Source organism: Lepidochelys kempii, chromosome 9 (genome assembly GCF_965140265.1).
Source record: "Lepidochelys kempii isolate rLepKem1 chromosome 9, rLepKem1.hap2, whole genome shotgun sequence".
NCBI classification, from domain to species: domain Eukaryota; kingdom Metazoa; phylum Chordata; order Testudines; family Cheloniidae; genus Lepidochelys; species Lepidochelys kempii.
The window spans coordinates 32,627,611-32,646,384 of NC_133264.1; the positions used below are offsets into that span (position 1 = coordinate 32,627,611).

General features: G+C 42.5%; 1 protein-coding gene and 1 long non-coding RNA gene across 7 annotated transcripts in view; one reads left to right on the top strand and one right to left on the bottom strand.

The window, feature by feature from the left end:
- Nucleotides 1–18,774, top strand: part of TFDP2 (transcription factor Dp-2) — a 156,702-nt gene that overhangs the window by 112,505 nt on the left and 25,423 nt on the right. For 4 of the 6 annotated variants that reach the window (XM_073359797.1, XM_073359798.1, XM_073359794.1 and 1 more), the window contains 3 exons: nt 4,273–4,320; nt 13,413–13,575; nt 15,003–15,149. In XM_073359797.1, the coding sequence (XP_073215898.1) occupies nt 4,273–4,320; nt 13,413–13,575; nt 15,003–15,149 (358 nt within the window). The remainder of the gene's footprint in view (nt 1–4,272; nt 4,321–13,412; nt 13,576–15,002; nt 15,150–18,774) is intronic. The other 2 variants (XM_073359795.1, XM_073359796.1) reach the window with 2 other exon arrangements.
- LOC140917303 (uncharacterized) overlaps nt 6,602–18,774 on the bottom strand; it is a 63,168-nt gene continuing 50,995 nt past the window's right edge. The window contains exons 2-4 of the long non-coding RNA XR_012160786.1: nt 9,485–9,580; nt 8,239–8,386; nt 6,602–7,155 (exon numbers count right to left, since the gene is read on the bottom strand). This is a non-coding gene — a long non-coding RNA (uncharacterized lncRNA). The remainder of the gene's footprint in view (nt 7,156–8,238; nt 8,387–9,484; nt 9,581–18,774) is intronic.

Below are 18,774 nucleotides of genomic sequence, written 5' to 3' on the forward strand. Positions count from 1 at the left end.
TATGGTATATGGTATGATATGGTAGCAGGGTATTTAGAGTGCTTGTTAAATATCACTAGACATTCAGATTTCTGTCCCACTGGTTGATATAGGAGACTCTTTTCTTTTCTACATCTAGCACTGAAGGACAGCCAGACTTCTGTGACTTGCAAAAGTCTCTTGGTCTAAGTGATTACTCCTAATCTGTTGATGTTCTGATCAAGATTCTAAAGTTCTATGTCTGAATCTTACACTAGGTGTACACGTGCCTCATGCATGCGAGATCAGATTCTTTTGAATAACAGAGTCTTTCAGGACTACACGTGCACCCTGTGCCTCCTCATGCTCCTACACCAGGGATTAAAGGTAGAGTGGCTCTGACCCTCTCTCAATTCCCTCTTACCACCCATGGCAGTGAGAAGGAACCTTCCACCTGGCCAACACACTACTCTTCTTAGAGACTTTAAAACCATTTATGTCATCAAATTTGTAAAGAAATATTTATTTTGACAGAGAGAGAGAGAGAAAAGAAAAGTTACTGGGGATCCTCCTGTACTCCAGGATGAGGCACTTCATGCTAACCACCACACCTTGTGGCAAACTCCAAATTTTAAGTGTTTAAACCCTGCCCTCCTGTGAGTGACTGATCACCAAGGATGGACACAATGCCTCTTTTGCCTAGGGGAATGCCGTAACCCAGACAGGTGCTCTGTGTGTAAGTCCTTTTCCTCCAGGGACACCCAGCTCAAGCTATATCTGCTAGAGCAATCGATGATGGTAACTTTGGACCCAGAAATGAAGATCACTATTAGAGCAAGGCCAAATGAGCCAGCATTGGCCAGAGCTCCCTTGAGCCCAAATCATAACCCAGGATCAAGCACTGGAGAGAAGATAAAGAGAGCACCACGATAACTGGCACCAGTGACTTCAACACTGATTACTTCAACATCAGTGAAGTCTTCAACTGAAGGCCTCAGTAATGACAGTCTCGTCATTAACTGCTCTGGCACCTGCACTGGTCTCTCTGACACAGGCATCAAAACTGGCAACCATGCCTTTACGTAAAGACAGCACTCACTTATAGAGACAGATGGAATCCAAAGACAGCATCAAATGTGAAGGGAGGTCTCAGAGGGATGACACAAAACATCACTCTTTGAAGGATACAGCATCTGAGTCCTCAACCAGACCAGGAACAGCACAGGGAATGAGAGACCCACAGCTATCCATCTGGTGTACATGAAGTACATATGATTCACAGTGAGAACCAATCATTACCAGTGTAAGGTACTGCCTTTCAGGCTCTCTGTGGCACCAAGAGTTTTTACAAAGTGCCTAGAAGTAGCAGTGACCCATCTCAGAAGAAAGTGCATTCCCATTTACCCTTACCTCAATGATTGGCTGACTAAGGGCAGTTTCTAAAAGGAGATGGTGGCAAGCTTAGAATACGTGCTATTCCTGTTCTCTGAACTAAGGTGCCTACTACACAAAATTCTCTCTTAACTCATCACATATGATAAAGTTCATAGGAGCCTTGACTCCTAGATCAGTGAAAGTATACCTTTTTGAAGACAAATTCCTGTTGCAATAGCTATCACTCAGAACATGGGGTTCCACATCAGTGTCCTGGAGCTCGGCACCTCAGGCTAGCCTGCCTGGCCTTCCTATCTGTTTTTCAGAATTCTACAATGAAGATCCAGACAGACAACACATCTGTAATGCACTTTATCAACAAGCAAGGAGGCGCATGCTTGTCTCCTCTCTGTCTGGAGTCCATCAAGCCCTGGACAGGGTGCCACCAACACAGGATAACCCTGATGGCTCTTCACTTATGGAAATTAACTATGACCTGGCAGCCTTCCTGAGCAGACAATCTCTGTCCAATCAAAAGAGGTCCCTGTGGAGATTAATCATAAATGGGGGGGTTCTCATGATAAAACTGTTTGCCACCAAGGATAACATCAAGCATTCCAGAGGGGGCAGGAACCGAGGCTCCTTGGCTGATGTGTGTCTTCTGTAGTGGTATTCAGCCCCCACTTTCCACCAGTTCCACTGATCCCCAAAGTGATTTCCAAAATCAAGAGACAGCTGTGATCATTCGCATAGCTTCATACTGACCAAGGCAGTTTTGGCTGGCAAACCTTCTGCAGCGGTCCATTCAGCTTCTGATTCAGCTCCCAGAATTCCAGGGCCTGCTTTCACAAAAGCACAGTCAGATACTCCATTCTGATCTTAAGTCACTGCACCTGACAGGCTTGGATATTGGCTGGATAAAGACAGGGACTGCTCTAGAAAAGTCCAAAAGATCCTGATACAGATCAGGAAGATGTCCACCAGAAGGACTTTTTGTCAAAATGGAAAAATTTCTTAATTTGAGCAGTCCGACTGGGCCTGGACCATACTAGGCTTCAGTACTACAGAGCCTCAACTAGTTGGTGCATTTACAACACTCCAGCCTTTAATTCAGCTCTATTAAATCCACTTTGCAGCAATTTCTATTTGCTATCCACCTGTACAGTCTTATTCAGTTATCTCTCACTTGATAATGTCAAAGTGTCTCAGGGCCTGGTCAGAGAACCTGTCTGCAACCTTAGTACTATCCTCTCAAGACTCATGGGGTCTCCTTTTAAGTCCTTTTCAGAATGCTGGTTGTCATCTCATTCTGAAGACTGTCTTCCTAGTTTTAATCACTTCAGCCAAGAGAGTGTGCAAGCTCCAAGGTGCTTGTGACTGACCCTCCCTCCCCGATGTTTTATAGGGTAAAGTTTTTAGCATCACTTTATCCATAAATACATCACCCAGCTAGTCTTAAAATTACATCTGAATCAAGCAATCTTCCAGTCTTTGGAATATATTCCCAAAGATATATTCCCAAAACCCCATTGTTACCTGGAGAGGAAGTTACACACATAGAACGTTTCCAGAGCCTGCCTTACTATGTTGACAAAACCAAATAGTTCAGGTTGTTTCCCTGTTTATTTCTGGTTGTTGTGGCCACTCCAAAGTCCAGGCCATATCATCACAAAGGATATCTGGGTGGATAACATGCTGTATCTCATTGTGTTACCAGTTGGCTGGTGTACCTTTCCCACTGAACATCAAAACTCATTCCACCAAGGCTCAAGCAGCATCCTCTGCCTGCTTCAGGAATGTTCCAGTTTTCAAGATCTGCAAGGTAGCAACATGGAGTAATCCACTCAATCTTGACAAGCATTATGCATTGGACTTAGCTGCCAGAGCAGATGCCAAATTTGGGGGAAGCGGTGCTTCAATCTCTGACTGATGCAGCTGCTATACATACCACCATCCAGCTTGCCAGTCATTTAGAGTGTGGGATCCACACTAGACACGTACTCAAAGAAGGGAGAAGGGTTACTTAGCCCGCAGTAACTATGATTCTTCAAGTTAATGTGGTCCATATGGGTCCCACAAACCACCCTTATCCCTACTTTCAGAGTCCTCTACTACCACAGCGTTCAAATTGTGAAGGAACTAAGTAAGGGTCACAACAACCCCACCCTTTATCCTCAATCACAAGAAGGAACCTGGTGCATGCACAACCCCACTAGATTCTAGTGTTAAATAAATCCATTTGTGCATGCATGCGCACCTATAGTAGAATACACACTGACTGAGTATATGTACAGTTAGTATAGGGTAAGTATCTGTTCTTTCTTAAATTGTAGGACCTTGTTATATAACAAAGATATAAGTTGGATGATATGTGAATACATTATCCATCATGGAAATCTTAATACTTAATATTTTTTTCATCTTTTCATCTGTAGATCTTAGAGTACTTTATAAAGGTAGCCTTTATCATCTCCTTAAGATGGGAAAAACCAAGGCACAGAATTTAAGACTGGGATTTTCAAAGGAGTCTAAGAGACTTAGCAACTCAAATCCATTGAATTTCGATGGGATTGGTTGTCCAGCTCCCTTAGGAACATTGAATAATGCCAGCCCAAGTGACTTGCCTGAGCAGCAAATCAGTGGCAAACCTGGGAATAGAACCTATGTTTCCTCACTCCCACTATGATATTCTGTTCTCTGTACCATGCTGGGTCCAAAATTTTAACCATTTCTCACTTAAATTCCGTCAGGTGATATTTGCATTATTTTTTCTCTCATAGTTTGCATAGTACATTTAACTGTACTTAAAAATGAATGTTTTTTTAAATGCTCAAGTACAAGGCTGTTGATATTCCTATATACAAAATGTATATATTTTCTTGGCCCTGCATAAAAGAAAGATGTTAAATTTAAAAAAAAAAAATGTTTCCTTCTCCCTAGGGACAGAAAACGGGCTCGGGAATTTATAGAATCAGATTTTTCAGAAAGGTGAGTATTGCTGAATGTGTGTTCTGTCTCTATATTTGTAACCAGATTTGCTTTCAGTTCCAATTTGAGAGGGAGAGATAACAAGTTCCCACTTACAGTGGTTTTCCATTACTCTTATTCCCTAGCTAAACTACTTTAGTTATAATAGTATGTCTGCAGTAATCATAGAGACAAAAAAGAAAACCGTTAAAAATAAATGAAACTCTTTCCCAGAAGTGGAATGGTTCTGGTTTTCTATGTAACAAACACATGAAGTGAGCTGTAGCTCACGAAAGCTTATGCTCAAATAAATTTGTTAGTCTCTAAGGTGCCACAAGTACTCCTTTGCTTTTTGCGAATACAGACTAACACGGCTGCTACTCTGAAACAGGTGTTAAATTATTTTTCTTCTTCAAGTATTGTCCATATGGGTGCCCCACTCTAGTTGTATTCATGTCCTTGCACCTCAAACCAGAGATTTTAGGTAGCAGTGTCCGTTCGGCCCACACATGCACTCTTCCCATCTTGTGCTCTGCCTCAGTGCAGGCGAGCCACCCTGAGTTCCTTCTCAAACGCCTTTCGCCTCAGACAGAGCCTTATCAGAGTCCGATTTCAGAGTTCATTATCTATATCTTACTTTTGTTTTGCAGTTAATAGTGTAGTTCCTAGAGTTTTCATTAGTGTTAATACTCTGCTTCTTTTCTTTTTTTTCTTCTCCTATTTATTTTGTTATTAGAATATCTAACTCCCTGTCCTTAGTTAGTTCTTCTTTGTCTCTTCTCTCTCGGGAAGTGAACCCTGGAAAAGATAGCCCATCTTCCCCATGTTTAAATATTCTCTCTCCCGTCGAGAAGCCATTCCAGTCAGTGATGAACATTCCTGCTGCATTCGCTGCCTCGGAGAGTCACACGTGCCTCAAAAGTGCATGTTTTGTGTGAAACTAAAATGAAGGGCTAGGAAGACCCGTGAACTATAATTGAGATGCCTCATGATGGAAAGTTCACTCAGACCAACCTCTGACCCCAGCCCTGGGACCTCTCCTGTACAGTGGTCTTTGACTAAGTCAGTTCTATCAGTGTCCTCGGCTCAGCGCTCTCTGGTGACTTCAAAGAGGAAATCTTTGGATTCCTCTCAAAGAAGTGGGCTAAAGTCCCCTGAGAAAAGAGAGAGAGATCCCAGACCAGAAAAACCACTTCAGTACCGATCGACCTATGATTGGATACCCACGAGGCTGCAGGATCCTCAGGTACCATACCACCAATAAATCTAAAGACTCTAAGGGCACAGACTCGGGAAGATCGGTACCATTGGGGAAAGGAGTGGTATAGAGCAATATAGCTCCTCCAAAGTGGCACCACGGAGTCCTCTCAGGCCTCTGTACCAAGTACTTCGGCTCCACAGGGGACCAGAAGAACACCTACCGGCTATTCACTGGAGTGCAGAAGACTCTTGGTACCATCGGCTCCGTCTACATCAGCTTCTGCTGCTCAGCTTACCTCATCGCTCAAAAGATTTCTCTGAAGATTTACTAATCTCAGAGATGCCTGACTCACCTCTACTCAGCACTGACATGATCTCAATACTAGCCATATCTCAGTCCCCTGACTTATGTGCAATACTGAGGCAGTCTCCCCCAGCATCCATGACCGCTTCACCTCTGTCAACCGATGATGAAGAGGATGATGATGATTTTTATTCAGTGTCTGTGGAAGGCTTCCCATTACAATACCAAGAAGCCAGCCACCCAGAAATCGCTACAACCCCAGTTTACTGCCGTGGGAGGCACAGCTCACCCAGTTGGTATGGACCCCCTTGGGTGTCCCCACCCATGCACTTAGCACCACCTCACTGGCCCTACTGAGACCCACAGGCAGCCTATAAACACCAATTCTCAAGGGTATCTAGTGTCACCCAAAAGGATAGAGGAAGACAATCTCCTTCAGCTTCTCTATCCAGACCTCCTGATCCTCAAGAGGAGATCTTTGAGGAATAGGAAGTGAGAGTAGACGAGGTTACTCCTGTGACCAACATCTCTTCGTCCTCTCCTGATGAAGATGTCATGCCTTCCCCACCAACCCTTCCAGATGACTTCAAATAGTTACAAGATCTCATTAAGACAGTAGCGAACTCAGTACAAATTTAGCCCGAAGAAGTCACAACATAAGCTGCTGGACATCCTACATACTTCTTCATCAGATCTCATTGCGCTCCCTGTCAATGAAGCCTTGCTCAACCCAGTGAAAACTATATGGCAGACACCAGCCAAAATATGTCCCACATACAAAAGAGCAGACAAAAAATATTACGTTCCCTCTAAGGACATGGACTTTTTATTTTTTTGCCCATCCCTGAATTCCCTTGTCGATGCTGTACATGAACATGGCAGACAGCAGCATGCTAAATCGGCACCTGACAACAAGAACTGGAAATGACTGGATTTATTTGGAAGGAAATCATATTAATCAGTGACCCCACAATTTAGGATTGCTAATTACCAAGCCCTTATGGCAAAATACAATCATGTCAACTACTCTAAGTTAAACGGCTTCATTGAATATCTCCCAACTGATCAAAGAGAACAGTTTTAGGCAATCATTGCTGAGGGTCAGCTCCTTGCAAGGACATAGTTGCAGGCCTCTCTGGACATTCCTGGTACAGCTGCTCACTCCAGCTCAACTGCAGTTGTCATGCAGAAAGCTTAATGGTTTCACCTTTCCTGCTTTCCAAAGGAGGTACAATCCACTGTGGAAGACTTTCCCTTTGAAGGATCCAAGTTATTTGGAGACAGAACAGAAGAATCCCACCAAACATTAAAAGATTCCAGAGCCACGTTCCGTTCCTGGGGAATTTACACATCTACAAAAAAAAAAAAAAAGGAGATGACTACGTCACAGTTGGCAGGCACAGAGATCCCAGCTGGCTCAGTTTCCTCCTCCCCAGAAACATTATGAACCCCAACGGAAAAGAGGATGACGATAAAAGCGAAGATCACTACCCACAATCTTCAGCATCTAAAAACTAATTTTGATATATTGATCGAGACCCCGAGTTTACCCCACACACGCTTTTATTTGCTGCAACAACCCAAACATCTCCACCTCTTTGGCGACCACCTTACTCTTTTTTCGTCAAAACTGGGAATGTATAATCACAGAGACGCAGATATTGGAGATCATCTCCACGAGATATTCAGTCTACTTTACCCACCCTCCCTCCTCATCCCTCTTCAGGGATCCTTTTCATGAGCACCTTTTATTTCAAGAAACAAACTATCTTCTGAACCTAGGTGTTATAGAACCAGTTCCCAGTCAACACTGTGGGAACGGTTTTTATTCCAAATACTTCCTGATACCTAAAAAGAACAGCAGTTGGAGACCCATTCTGGATCTAAGGTCACTCAAGAGATTCGTAAAGATACAACACATCAAGATGGTTACTTTGGCAGCAGTAGTCCCATCTCTGGACTAAGGGGAGTAGTTCCCTGCCCTTGACCTACAAGAGGCTTACTTTCATATCACAATCCAGTCATCACACAGGAAGTTTCTAGGAGTCTCTCTGGATCAAGACTATTTTCAATACAAAGTGCTCCCATGCAGTCTGTCATCGAGAACACTCTGGGTGCAGAAGGTCCTTTCTGTCGTAGCAGCATACCTTCACAAACTAGGAATTATGATATTCCCATATCTAGATGATTGGCTGCTCAAAGTACATTCCTTTGACAACACTGAGAAAGTCACACAAAAGACTATGAATCTATTCCTACAGCTGGGACTACAACTAAATGTCCAAAAATCCACTTTAACCCCAATACAACATCTGGAATTCATAGGGGCCTACCTAGATGCAGTAGAAGCAAAAGGTCCTGCCCAAAATAAGAAAAGAAAGGGACAGGGTTATTCTTATAGTTCCAACGTGGCCAAAACAGACATGTTTCCATACCTTACTCAAATGGCAATTTGCCTGCCAAACACTCTCCAGCCCATTTCTCACTTCCTCTCTCAAGATGCGGGACTGATCTTCCACCCCAATCTTCAGGTTCTCCACCTCAATGGCTCCTCAGTGTTCCAAAGTTTAGAAATGAACTGCTCTGAGGATGTAAAGGAGGTGATGTTACATAGCAGAAAACTAACTACTCATCACACATTCATTCAAAAGTGGAAGAGATTCCAACTCTGGTGTGACTCAGGACACGTTACCTCTACATCCTCTCCACTACCACTTGTGCTAGCCTACATCCTAGATTCTAGGACCTAGAACTAAAAAAGTCAGTATTATCTCTAAACTACATAAAGGTACATCTCACAGCCCTCACCGCCTTCCATCATAAGATAGATGGTTATTCTCTATTCGTTTATTCTACAACAAAAAGGTATCTCAAGGGTATGGGTAACCTCTTCCCACAAATCAGATGTCCTACACCAGCATGGGATCTCAACATTGTCCTCAAGTGCCTTACAAGGTCTCCCTTTGAACCTATGGCCGCTTGCTCTCTTCTACATCTCGCTAGGAAACCCGTTCCTAGTGGCCATCATGTCTGCTCAGACAGTGGGAGAGATAGGGGCACTAATGGCATGCCCCCACCCCTCATTTTCAAAGACAAGGTTGCATTAAGACCACACCCTAAATTCCTACCAAAAAGACTTCCACATAATTCAGCATATTCACTTCCCAGCCTTCTTTCCCAAACCACACCAGGACAAAAGGGAGGCAACATTACACACATTTGAGGTCAGCAGATCATTAGCCTTCTATTTGGATAGGACGAAACCTCTCAAAAAATCTCCCAGACTATTCTTTTCCATTGCAGACAGATCTAAGGGAGCCCCAATCTCTAAACAAAGACTCTCTAGATGGATACTGGACTGCATTACCTATTGCCATTGCTCTCATGACCTTCAATCTCCTTCTGGAGTTCGAACTCATTCCACAAGATATCTGTCCACTTCGATAGCCTTCCTTAAGAACATTCTGATCACAGAAATATGCAGAGCAGTGACTTGGACATCTGCTCATATATTTGCTTAACATTATACAGTCACGAGTCAGCATCTGATGCCATATTTGGCTCTACTGTAGTATCTTCAATATTAGATTTGACTCCGAAGCCCCACCCCTCCATTAGGCATACTGCTGTAGACTCACCATAGGTACACTACTCAAAGAAGAAGAAGAAAGGGTTACTCACCTTGTGCAGTATCTGTGGTTCTTCAAGATGTATGTCCCTGTGCATGCTCCACTATTTGCCCTCCTGCTTCTGCTTTGGAGTTCTTATCAACGAGCTCTGTGATAGAGGAGGAACTGATGGTAGATCACCCAAACAATATTATATAACACTGAGGCAGAGCATGAGGGCTCTGGAGGTGCGGGCTCTGGGGTGGGCCTGGGGATGAGGGGTTTGAGGTGCAGGAGGATGCTCTGGGCTGTGACCGAGGGGTTCAGAGAGTGGGATCAAGGCTGGGGCAGGGGGTTGGGGCACGGGAGGGGAGGGGGGTGGTGAAGGCTCTGGCTGGGGGTGCGGGTTCTGGGGTGGGGCTGGGGATGAGGGGCTTGGGGTACAAGAGGGGGCTCTGGGCTGGGATCAAGGGGTTCGGAGGGCAGGAGGGGGATCAGGGGTGCAGGCTCCGGGCAGTGCTTACCACAAGCAGCTCCTGGAAGCATGTCCCCCCTCTCCGACTCCGAGGTGCAGCCAGGCGGGAACCATGGCCAATGAGAGCTGTGGGGGGTGGTACCTGTGGACTGGGCAGCGCGCAGAGCTGCCTGGCCATGCTTTCGTGTACTACATAGGAGCCGGAGGGGGGTCATGCCGGCTGCTTCCTGGGAGCCGCATGTAGCAGGGTAAATCCCCGACCCCACTCCCTGGCTGGAGCGCCGGAGCAGGGCAAACCCCCTACCCCATTCCCTGGCAGGAGCTGAGGGCCAGACTAAAAGGTCTGACAGGCCGGATGTGGCCTGCGGGCTGTAGTTTGCCCACCCCTGTTCTATTTTACTATTTTAGATAACTGTTGATTGGTACCCTCCTATAATTCCACATGGTTCTCCTTAGGGTTTATTCTGACATTATACTTCTTAGTAGCTGCATATTTTGTGGAGCCATTGCTAGTTTCTCATATATTGTGGCGATTTGTGAGATTCTAGTGTGGTATTCTTCCCAAACTGCTTGGGCAAGCCCTTGATTCCCCCTACTTTCAATTTTATATAAAACACACTTCTATAAAGCCAATAGAAAATGTTTCCACAATTTAAAAAAATCCAGTGAAAACACTTCTTTAAAACAAAACAAACAAACACTCCCCTGCAGTGTTTGAATCCCAGACATTATACCACTAAAACCTGGAAGTGACACAGGCCTCATAGAGATTATCATTGTCCAATCTATAAGAAATGCAAAAAGTAAACTAAGAAGATAACGAGCGACAAATAAATTGGATTTTTTTTAATTTTTGCTTCTAATAATCTAAAAAGTTAATACAGATCAAGAAGTGTTTGTTTGCAAAATGTTTAAATTGAAAGCATCCTTTTAACAGTGGAAAAAATTGTCCATTGAACATATATCTTGAAATACATAGTTTATGGCTGGTAAATGCATCTGATCTTGTTTACATTGGGTTCATTACCATAACATAAAATTTTGATCTTCTGTTGGGAGAGGGAAGGGAATAGAAACAGCTTAATTTGTATGTTATTATTCAAATAGAATTCTCTGGGGCATTAGAATCTCACATGCAGCAGATATATGAACCCTGGATGGACATCAATAGCCAATAGTTCCCCAGTATTGACTCCACTGCTGGCAGTAATCAGAGTTAAACTCACTGGCATCAAAGCACTGACAGATCTCTGATTAAACTGAATATGTGCTTTATTGTGAAATACTGATTGCTGAGCCTTTTTGTTTTAAAGGTATAATGATTAATTATGTCAGTTTTTAAGCACAATAAAACATAAGTTTATCTCCTTACTGGCTTCTAGGCACATTAGGACTTGATGAGTGAGCACCAAGTAATGCTCTCTTTTGTTCATGCTATTTCTTAGACAAAATGTTGTGAAACTCGTTTGGAGACCAAGAAGAATTACAAATAAATCTTTTTGCAACTAAGTGTCCTGATATGTCAAAATATTAACATTATATAGTAGTCACTGGGATCTAGATGGAAGTCTTTTAACAAGTTGCTTCTCTAGAAAGTTAACATTTTAGTTCCAGAATGAAGTGCTTTATTTCTATGACCTACTTTTTACTTTTATCAAGAACCTGCTGCTGCTGCTTTTTGTTTTGCTGCTGCAAATACAGTGATACGTTGGTTTTTGCAGCTCCTGGCCAGCAGGTTATCAGGTTTCTTGGGGAGCATGCACAAGAGTTGCAACTATTCCACCCTTTAAAAAAGTGAGCATATGCTTGCCCCTGTACTGGCCCTGTATTTCCTGATAAAGTATAAATTGCCCTCTATGCTCAGCCATTCTTCTTTGGTATAATCCCGACCCCCTTCACACCTTGCTCTCAGGGGATGTAATCACCATGAATCTGTCTGCACCCTGCAAGGATATGCATGGGAGGAAAAATTGCTATTGGTGCAATCCATCACAAACAAGAGAGCAGCTAGAAACTGGCCCATAATATAAAACAAAAATGCTATTTACCCTGTTAAACAACAACCATTTTTTTCCCATTTAAGAAATTCATAATATGGGAATTGTGCAGGATCAGACCCAACAATTGCGTTATATCACAGGTCTCAAGAGCTCTAAAAATTTAATTGTTTTTAAGATTGGTTTCCATTTAGTTCTGTATAGGAAGTTTGCCCTTCCTCAGATACCCTGCACGTTTGAATAAAAGAAAAAAACTATTGTACCACTTGGAAACTTTAATTAATTCTTTACCGAGATAATGCTTTCAATAAATACAAGGCATGGAGTTTCCATTATAGTTAGACCCAGTAAAAGCTAGGTCTGCCAGTAAAATCTTCTTGCTAATGACTAATCTTTTACTGATGTTAATTTAGAAGGAATCTGTAGACAAATTATTTTGCAATAGAGCAAGTTTCCTTCTCCGGTTGCCACTCCTACTATTCTAGTAATTTTGATGTTCTTGGGGTTGTGGGGGGGGGAGATTGTGTTGACCTTTTGCAAAAATTCATATTAAAACTGTTTCTTAATAGATCTACGTCTTTTGAAATCACATTCTGTGGGCCAATCAGATTGATCTTGTATACTGCACATAAGGCCTAAACCAACATTCATTGAAGTAAATGATAAATCTTCTATTAACTTATTTGGATGCTAGATTGGGCCCATAACTTGCTTATTCTTGGTGACATTTTACTGCCTGCATCCATTTACTTGTTTAGCTACTCTGGCAAGAAATTTGTAACTAATTTTTGTTGATAGCTGAATGCTTTAGTCAGGCACCTAGCAACTGCTGAAGATGGGTTATCTCTGATTTAGTCAGCTCAGTCAAATGTGAAACTTATTGTGAAGATTTAAAATGGAAAATCTATGTACTGTGTCAGAAATCTGTACTCTTTTTAACTAATACTTTCTCACTGTCAAGTGTTTATTAGTAGTGTTAGACATTGCCTTTGGAGAACGAAACACTATCCCATGTTAATATAAAAAAGGCTGTAGCAGAAAGGGCTTCTCAATGGTAAAAGTGGGGCTGGGCCTAGACAGTGGCTCTGTGCTCTCAACACACACACACAAAATGACCATTTTCACAACTTTTGGTGGGCTTATTTGATGCTCATTGTCCACATGAGAACTGTGGGATTAGGTCTGAAGAGGTTTAATATATATTATTTGGTTCATATTTGGGCCTAATTCTGTGTTTCCTGTATACCCAGAATTCCTGTTAATTTCAGTGCTACTTTGAGTGTAAGGGACCTGAAATCCTTGAAGGTTGTTATCACATCCCTCTTTATGTCATCGTTTATCTTTTCACAGTTCAAAATTATAAAAATGCCTTTCCTGGCTATTGTAACCTTCATAAAAACGTGATGCCTAATGTCGGACACCAGCCATCTCACTATGCAAAGCCTGTTAACAAGCTTGACATTTTGCTTCCTAACCAGAAGAACTTACAAAAAGTCATTATCTCAAAACGACTTATTTTCCTTCCATAGTAAAAGAAGCAAAAAAGGAGATAAAAATGGGAAGGGTCTGAGGCATTTTTCAATGAAAGTATGTGAAAAAGTCCAGCGTAAAGGAACAACGTCCTACAATGAAGTAGCTGATGAACTGGTATCAGAATTCACAAATTCTAATAGCCACTTGGCTACAGATTCGGTAAGTAGATGTGATGTCAATTTTTTTATTTTACAGCTATACTGTCATATCCTGTCACAGTTCTCTTACAATTCTATGCTTGTTTCTGCCTTGACTTGTCATGTTCCACTGTCGCTTTCAAACAAATGTGTCTCAGAGCTATAGATCTAGGCCTAGAACATTCCCAAAAATATCAACATGCAGTATATAAAATAGGTTCCATTTTAAATATAGAATTAATACCACTGAATACCCTTTAAAATACAACAAAATACACAGACAACAGGCTGCCTTAATACTGGCTTTTAAAATATTCTACTCACACTCCACCCCAAGTAACTGAGAGTCTGAGATGGAGTACACCTGTCTCAAATGCAGCTGAAATGGAGGACACCTGTCTCAAATACACAATTTGTAATAACTAGGCTGACCAAGTCTTAATTATGTGTACACAAAACTGCACAAGTTATTACATCAGATTAATCATTTTTATCATGATGGAAACACAATTAGAAAAATCAATTTCTGTAGAAATAATGGTGTATAGGATATAATCATATTTTGACTGAGGTTGTTATTAATATATAGGAGTTTAAGCAATTCAGGCAGTAAATTAATTGCCAGGATAAAAACATAATTTGGGATTATTTTATTTTCTGGTTAACAGAGAATAATAATTAGTTTGGCAAGGCTAGAGGAGGTCCTTTATGAGGGTTTGAAATATTAATTTTAGCCTACACATGTGAAGAGAAAAAAGCAACCTAAGCTAAACAAAAATATTGTCCATTCTCTTAACTCAGCAGTTAGAAAGTCCAAATGGTAAAAAACACTCTTCTCCATAAACACGTTGTGATACATATTTAAAAATTGGTTTCATTACAACAGATTTCTTAAAGGCAGTTATTTGTTTTTAAAATATGTATAGCTGTAATTGTAAGGATACTCATCCAGCTCCTACTCTGGAATCTTTTACAATGCTGATACATTCTCCTTTTGTATCAGAAATACTCTATGTACTTACGATGCTTTGAGAACAATCTGCTTCTGTTTTAAGTGATTTTTGTTTTAAATGTTTTTTTTTAATGATGTATTCTATAATATTGGCTTAAGCATGTAAGGGGGACAAGATTAAGCCTAACAATATTTTTTTAATATGCAACATCAAGAAGCAGACGGTGTATATTCTATTGTATTAAGTTTTACCTCACTGTTTCTGAGTGATCTCCCAGCTTTCATGCAAACACCTTAGTGTTTTATTCAAAGCAATACCATAAATTAAAGCACATGTTTTAGTGCCATATTGACTTCAATTGCCATTTACTTTTATTCATATATTGTCATCCTTATTACTTGCAAACCTATAAAGGGAAATTTCAAGCGTCATCTTAACTTTTAGCTTTTGCAGTAGTCTTGACCTAATTAATACTGCAGTGCTATTTTTTTTTTAGCAGGCTTATGATCAGAAGAATATTAGGCGGAGAGTTTATGATGCCCTCAATGTGCTGATGGCAATGAACATCATTTCAAAAGAGAAAAAGGAAATCAAATGGATTGGCCTTCCTACAAACTCAGCTCAAGAATGTCAAAACCTAGAGGTAAGTGGAGGGGAGGGGAAATCCCTTCAGTTGCAGATGATGTCCTGTGGTAATGGTGTCTCTTTGGAAAGAGTGTGTGTATTTATATTTGCATAATAAATGTTTTAAAATATGAACTTTAAAAAAAATCTGATTGCTGCTTATTAGGTAAATAAAAGCAACATTTGATATTTAAATCAGGGCCGGCTCTAGTTTTTTTGCTGTCCTAAGCAAAAAGTTTGCCGCTCCAAGAGCACAACTGCCCAAGCAAAAAAAAAAGGGAGTGGGGGGTAGCCGGAATGCCGCCCCTGGAATTATGTCGCCCCAAGCACGTGCTTGCTTTGCTGGTGCCTAGAGCCAGTCCTGATTTAAATCCTCAGTGAAATGTTTCTGTGTATTTTCTAAATATACCTACAATATACTTTATATCAATCCAAAAATCCTGTTTTCCTGACAAAAATAAATATCAATCAAGTCATGCAGGGTGTAAAAGGGTATTCACCCCTTGAGTGTCTCCAAGCAGCAGGTGCAGTATTGCAATCCTTTTCCAGTTCCTGGCACCCCCTACAGGACATCTGTCTGCCTCTGCCAGTCTTCTGTCACGCAGTCAACAATTAACCCTTTCCGGGATAGCAAAGAGTCCAACAAATAAGCAGTGTATCTGTCCTCACCAGGGTCTTCAGCTCTGGCTCTTGGACCTTTAAATTCAGCCCTTCACTTGGGCTTCCAAACAAGCCTTCTCCCCTTCTTTGGTCTTAGGTTACGCTTGTCCTCCCTTTCTCAGAGTTTACACGACTTTGCCAGTGAGGGAACCAGGGCACACCCATTACTCTGGGTTCCAGGCAGGCACCCCCATGAACAGCAACCACTGTAGTACTCAAATTTTTGCTGCTACTTCCTTGGGCTTCCTCCCACCTGGCCCATCTTATCTTAACCCTTAGCTCAAGGACAATGTTCTCAAGTCCCTCTCTCCCTGCAAACCCAGATATGCAAATGTGGCAGAGATAAACCCTGGATAATCCACAGGCTCCTTTGGGCAGAGAGGAATACCCATCCCTGCTCCTCTGGGCCCAGCCAGAGGCTGCCCTGCTAGGGCACTACAGCTCCTTTTATCTGAGCCTGCTGAGCTCAGATAACTGTTGCTAGTCCTTCTAGCTCTTGGAGGGCCAGGTCTCTCTAGTCTCCAAGATGGCTGCTCCAGACAGGACTTTCTAGGCAGGCCTAGAGGACTCAGCGTCACTGCTCCATTCCTCCTACATCATTGCTTCCTGACATGGAGTGTAGTAGGACTGTGAGGCCTCCTGTAGGGAGCTGCAAAGGCCAGATACACCCATCACACAGGGCATTAGGCTCTAGGTTAATAGCAGTCTGAATCAGTCATAAGTGTAATATGGGCAATTTGTGTCAATGCTTTGGTTACTGACCCCAGAAAAATGGCATTGTTTGAAAGCAGTGCTCTGATGTCTTCCATGGATCAGTGAGGAGACGCTCGCTGCAACTGGAAAATGTGGTGCTAAGAAAAACTGCTAAGAAAAAAATTGAGGCTACAATTTGAGACTCCAAAGACACGTTCGTCGAGAGTAAAAGGAAAGGCTGGATGGGTTTCACATCGGAACTTCATCAAGTCATTGTGTAAGAAAGATACAGAATCCTGGAAGTAGATTCAGGCAGGTAATTTAGAACACACTGCCACCAGGCACAATTTCCACATCTTCTATTCAACTTTGCAATGTTTGCAGGGGAAGGTGGCATCAGCTTGCCTAGTAAAGAATTGGGATGACAGCATCAGCCAGAGTCTGAAGGATCAGTTGGGAAGATCTGATCAATGGGAAGATCATTTCACAATGCTCCTCAATTGTCTGCTGCCTGCTGTCCCTCTTCCATTTGAAGATGAGCAGGAAGTTCCAGTAGAACTACCATCCTTCATCCAAGAAGAGATTCAAATCACAGTCCATAAATTGAAGTCTGAGAACGCACCAGGGGTTTGTAACATCACTGTACAGGCTCTTCCAGGTCATCTGGAACTCTACTATCATACCTGATGAATGGAAGAATGGTGTTATTCTGCTTTGTTCAAAAAGGGCAATGAAGCTGAATGTAGCAACTAAAGAAGTATTAAGCTGTTGGTCTCAGGGAAAGTCTTTGCTTCTGTGTTAATATCTCAAATCAATGATGCACTTCATGGCATAGGCTGGGATACTGAGTGTGGGTTTAGATCTGGTCATTCCATTGTTGACCAGATATTTAACTTTAGACAGCCTTTTAAGAAAATGGCTGAATATGATAAACTGTGCACAGCATTTTTGCATTGACTTCCATCAGGCCATTCACTCAGTGCTTTGAGCAAGTTCGTGGGACCTGATGAGGCAACTAAACATCTCTGGGAAGACTGGTCATTGGTAAAAGAACTCTATAATGGAACAGGAGCTGTGTTCAAGTCAATGGCAGGTACGCAGCATGGTTTCCTATCTCCACGGGAGTTTGGTAAAGCTGAGTTCTGTCATCATCCATTGTTCAATGTTGGCATCGATTGGTTGATGAATAAAGCTTGAGGAGGCAGCTATCGGTGGTGTTGAGCTGAACATTATTCTGTTTTGAGATCTCAAATACGCTGGTGACATTCTCTTGTTGGCTCAGTTTAGTGAATCACTGCACCTCATGGCCAGTCTGGTCGAGTAAGAAGCTAGTGTGCACTGGTCTGGTTATTAATCCAGATAAAACTAGTGCCTGACCAAGCAGCCTCCAGTACCAGATTACAGCCAACACAGTATAAACCTGTCCAGATAAGCTATCAGCTGTCAAATATTTGGGCAGCATCATAGACCATGATGAAGGATGATCAAAAGATGTGGATGCTTAAATAAACAGCAGCATCTGCTACCATGTTTTCGGCCCTTCTATGGCCTCTGGGGACATCATGACTTGAAGCATGCTACGAAGCTGCAGATCTATAGATCTAATGCTTATCCCTGTTGTACAGAAGTGAAACATAGGGGCTGAAGAACTCTGAGTTGACATTTTTTATGCTTGTCATCTCCGGCAGCTGTTCTATATCAAGTGGATGAACAAGATCAAAAATTAAAATATTCAAAGCCAAACCCAGCAACCATCTCCACCACTGATTCAGTTTCAGCAGCTTTCTTGGTATGGACATATTATTACAAGGCAAGACCAAGAAATTCCAAAGTCTATGTATCACGGAATGCCGCTACACAGCGAGTGCTCATGTGGGTGCCATAAACTTTGGTGGCCCAATAAGATTGCCAGTAGCCATAAACCGAACATACAGCTAAAACAATTCAAGCAATTTGCCAGAACTCAAGCCAGGTGGCGCTTGATTTGCAAACGAGGCCAAGTCCCTTTGGTATTTGCCACAATGATGATGATTTGTTTAGAACAGGGGTCTCAAACTCAATTTACCTTAGGGCCCTTGCACCCCCCTTGAACCCCCCACCTGTCTAAGGCTCTGGAAGGGAGTTTGAGGGTGGGGAGGGGGTGGGGGTGCAAGCTCTGGGAGGGAGTTTGGGGGGTGTGGGGAGGGGGTGCAGGCCCTGGGAGGGAGTTTGGGGGTGGGAGGGAGTATGTGGAGAGGGGGTGGGGGTAGGGGGTGCAGCACTTACCTGGGGCTCCAAGGCAGGGCTGGGGG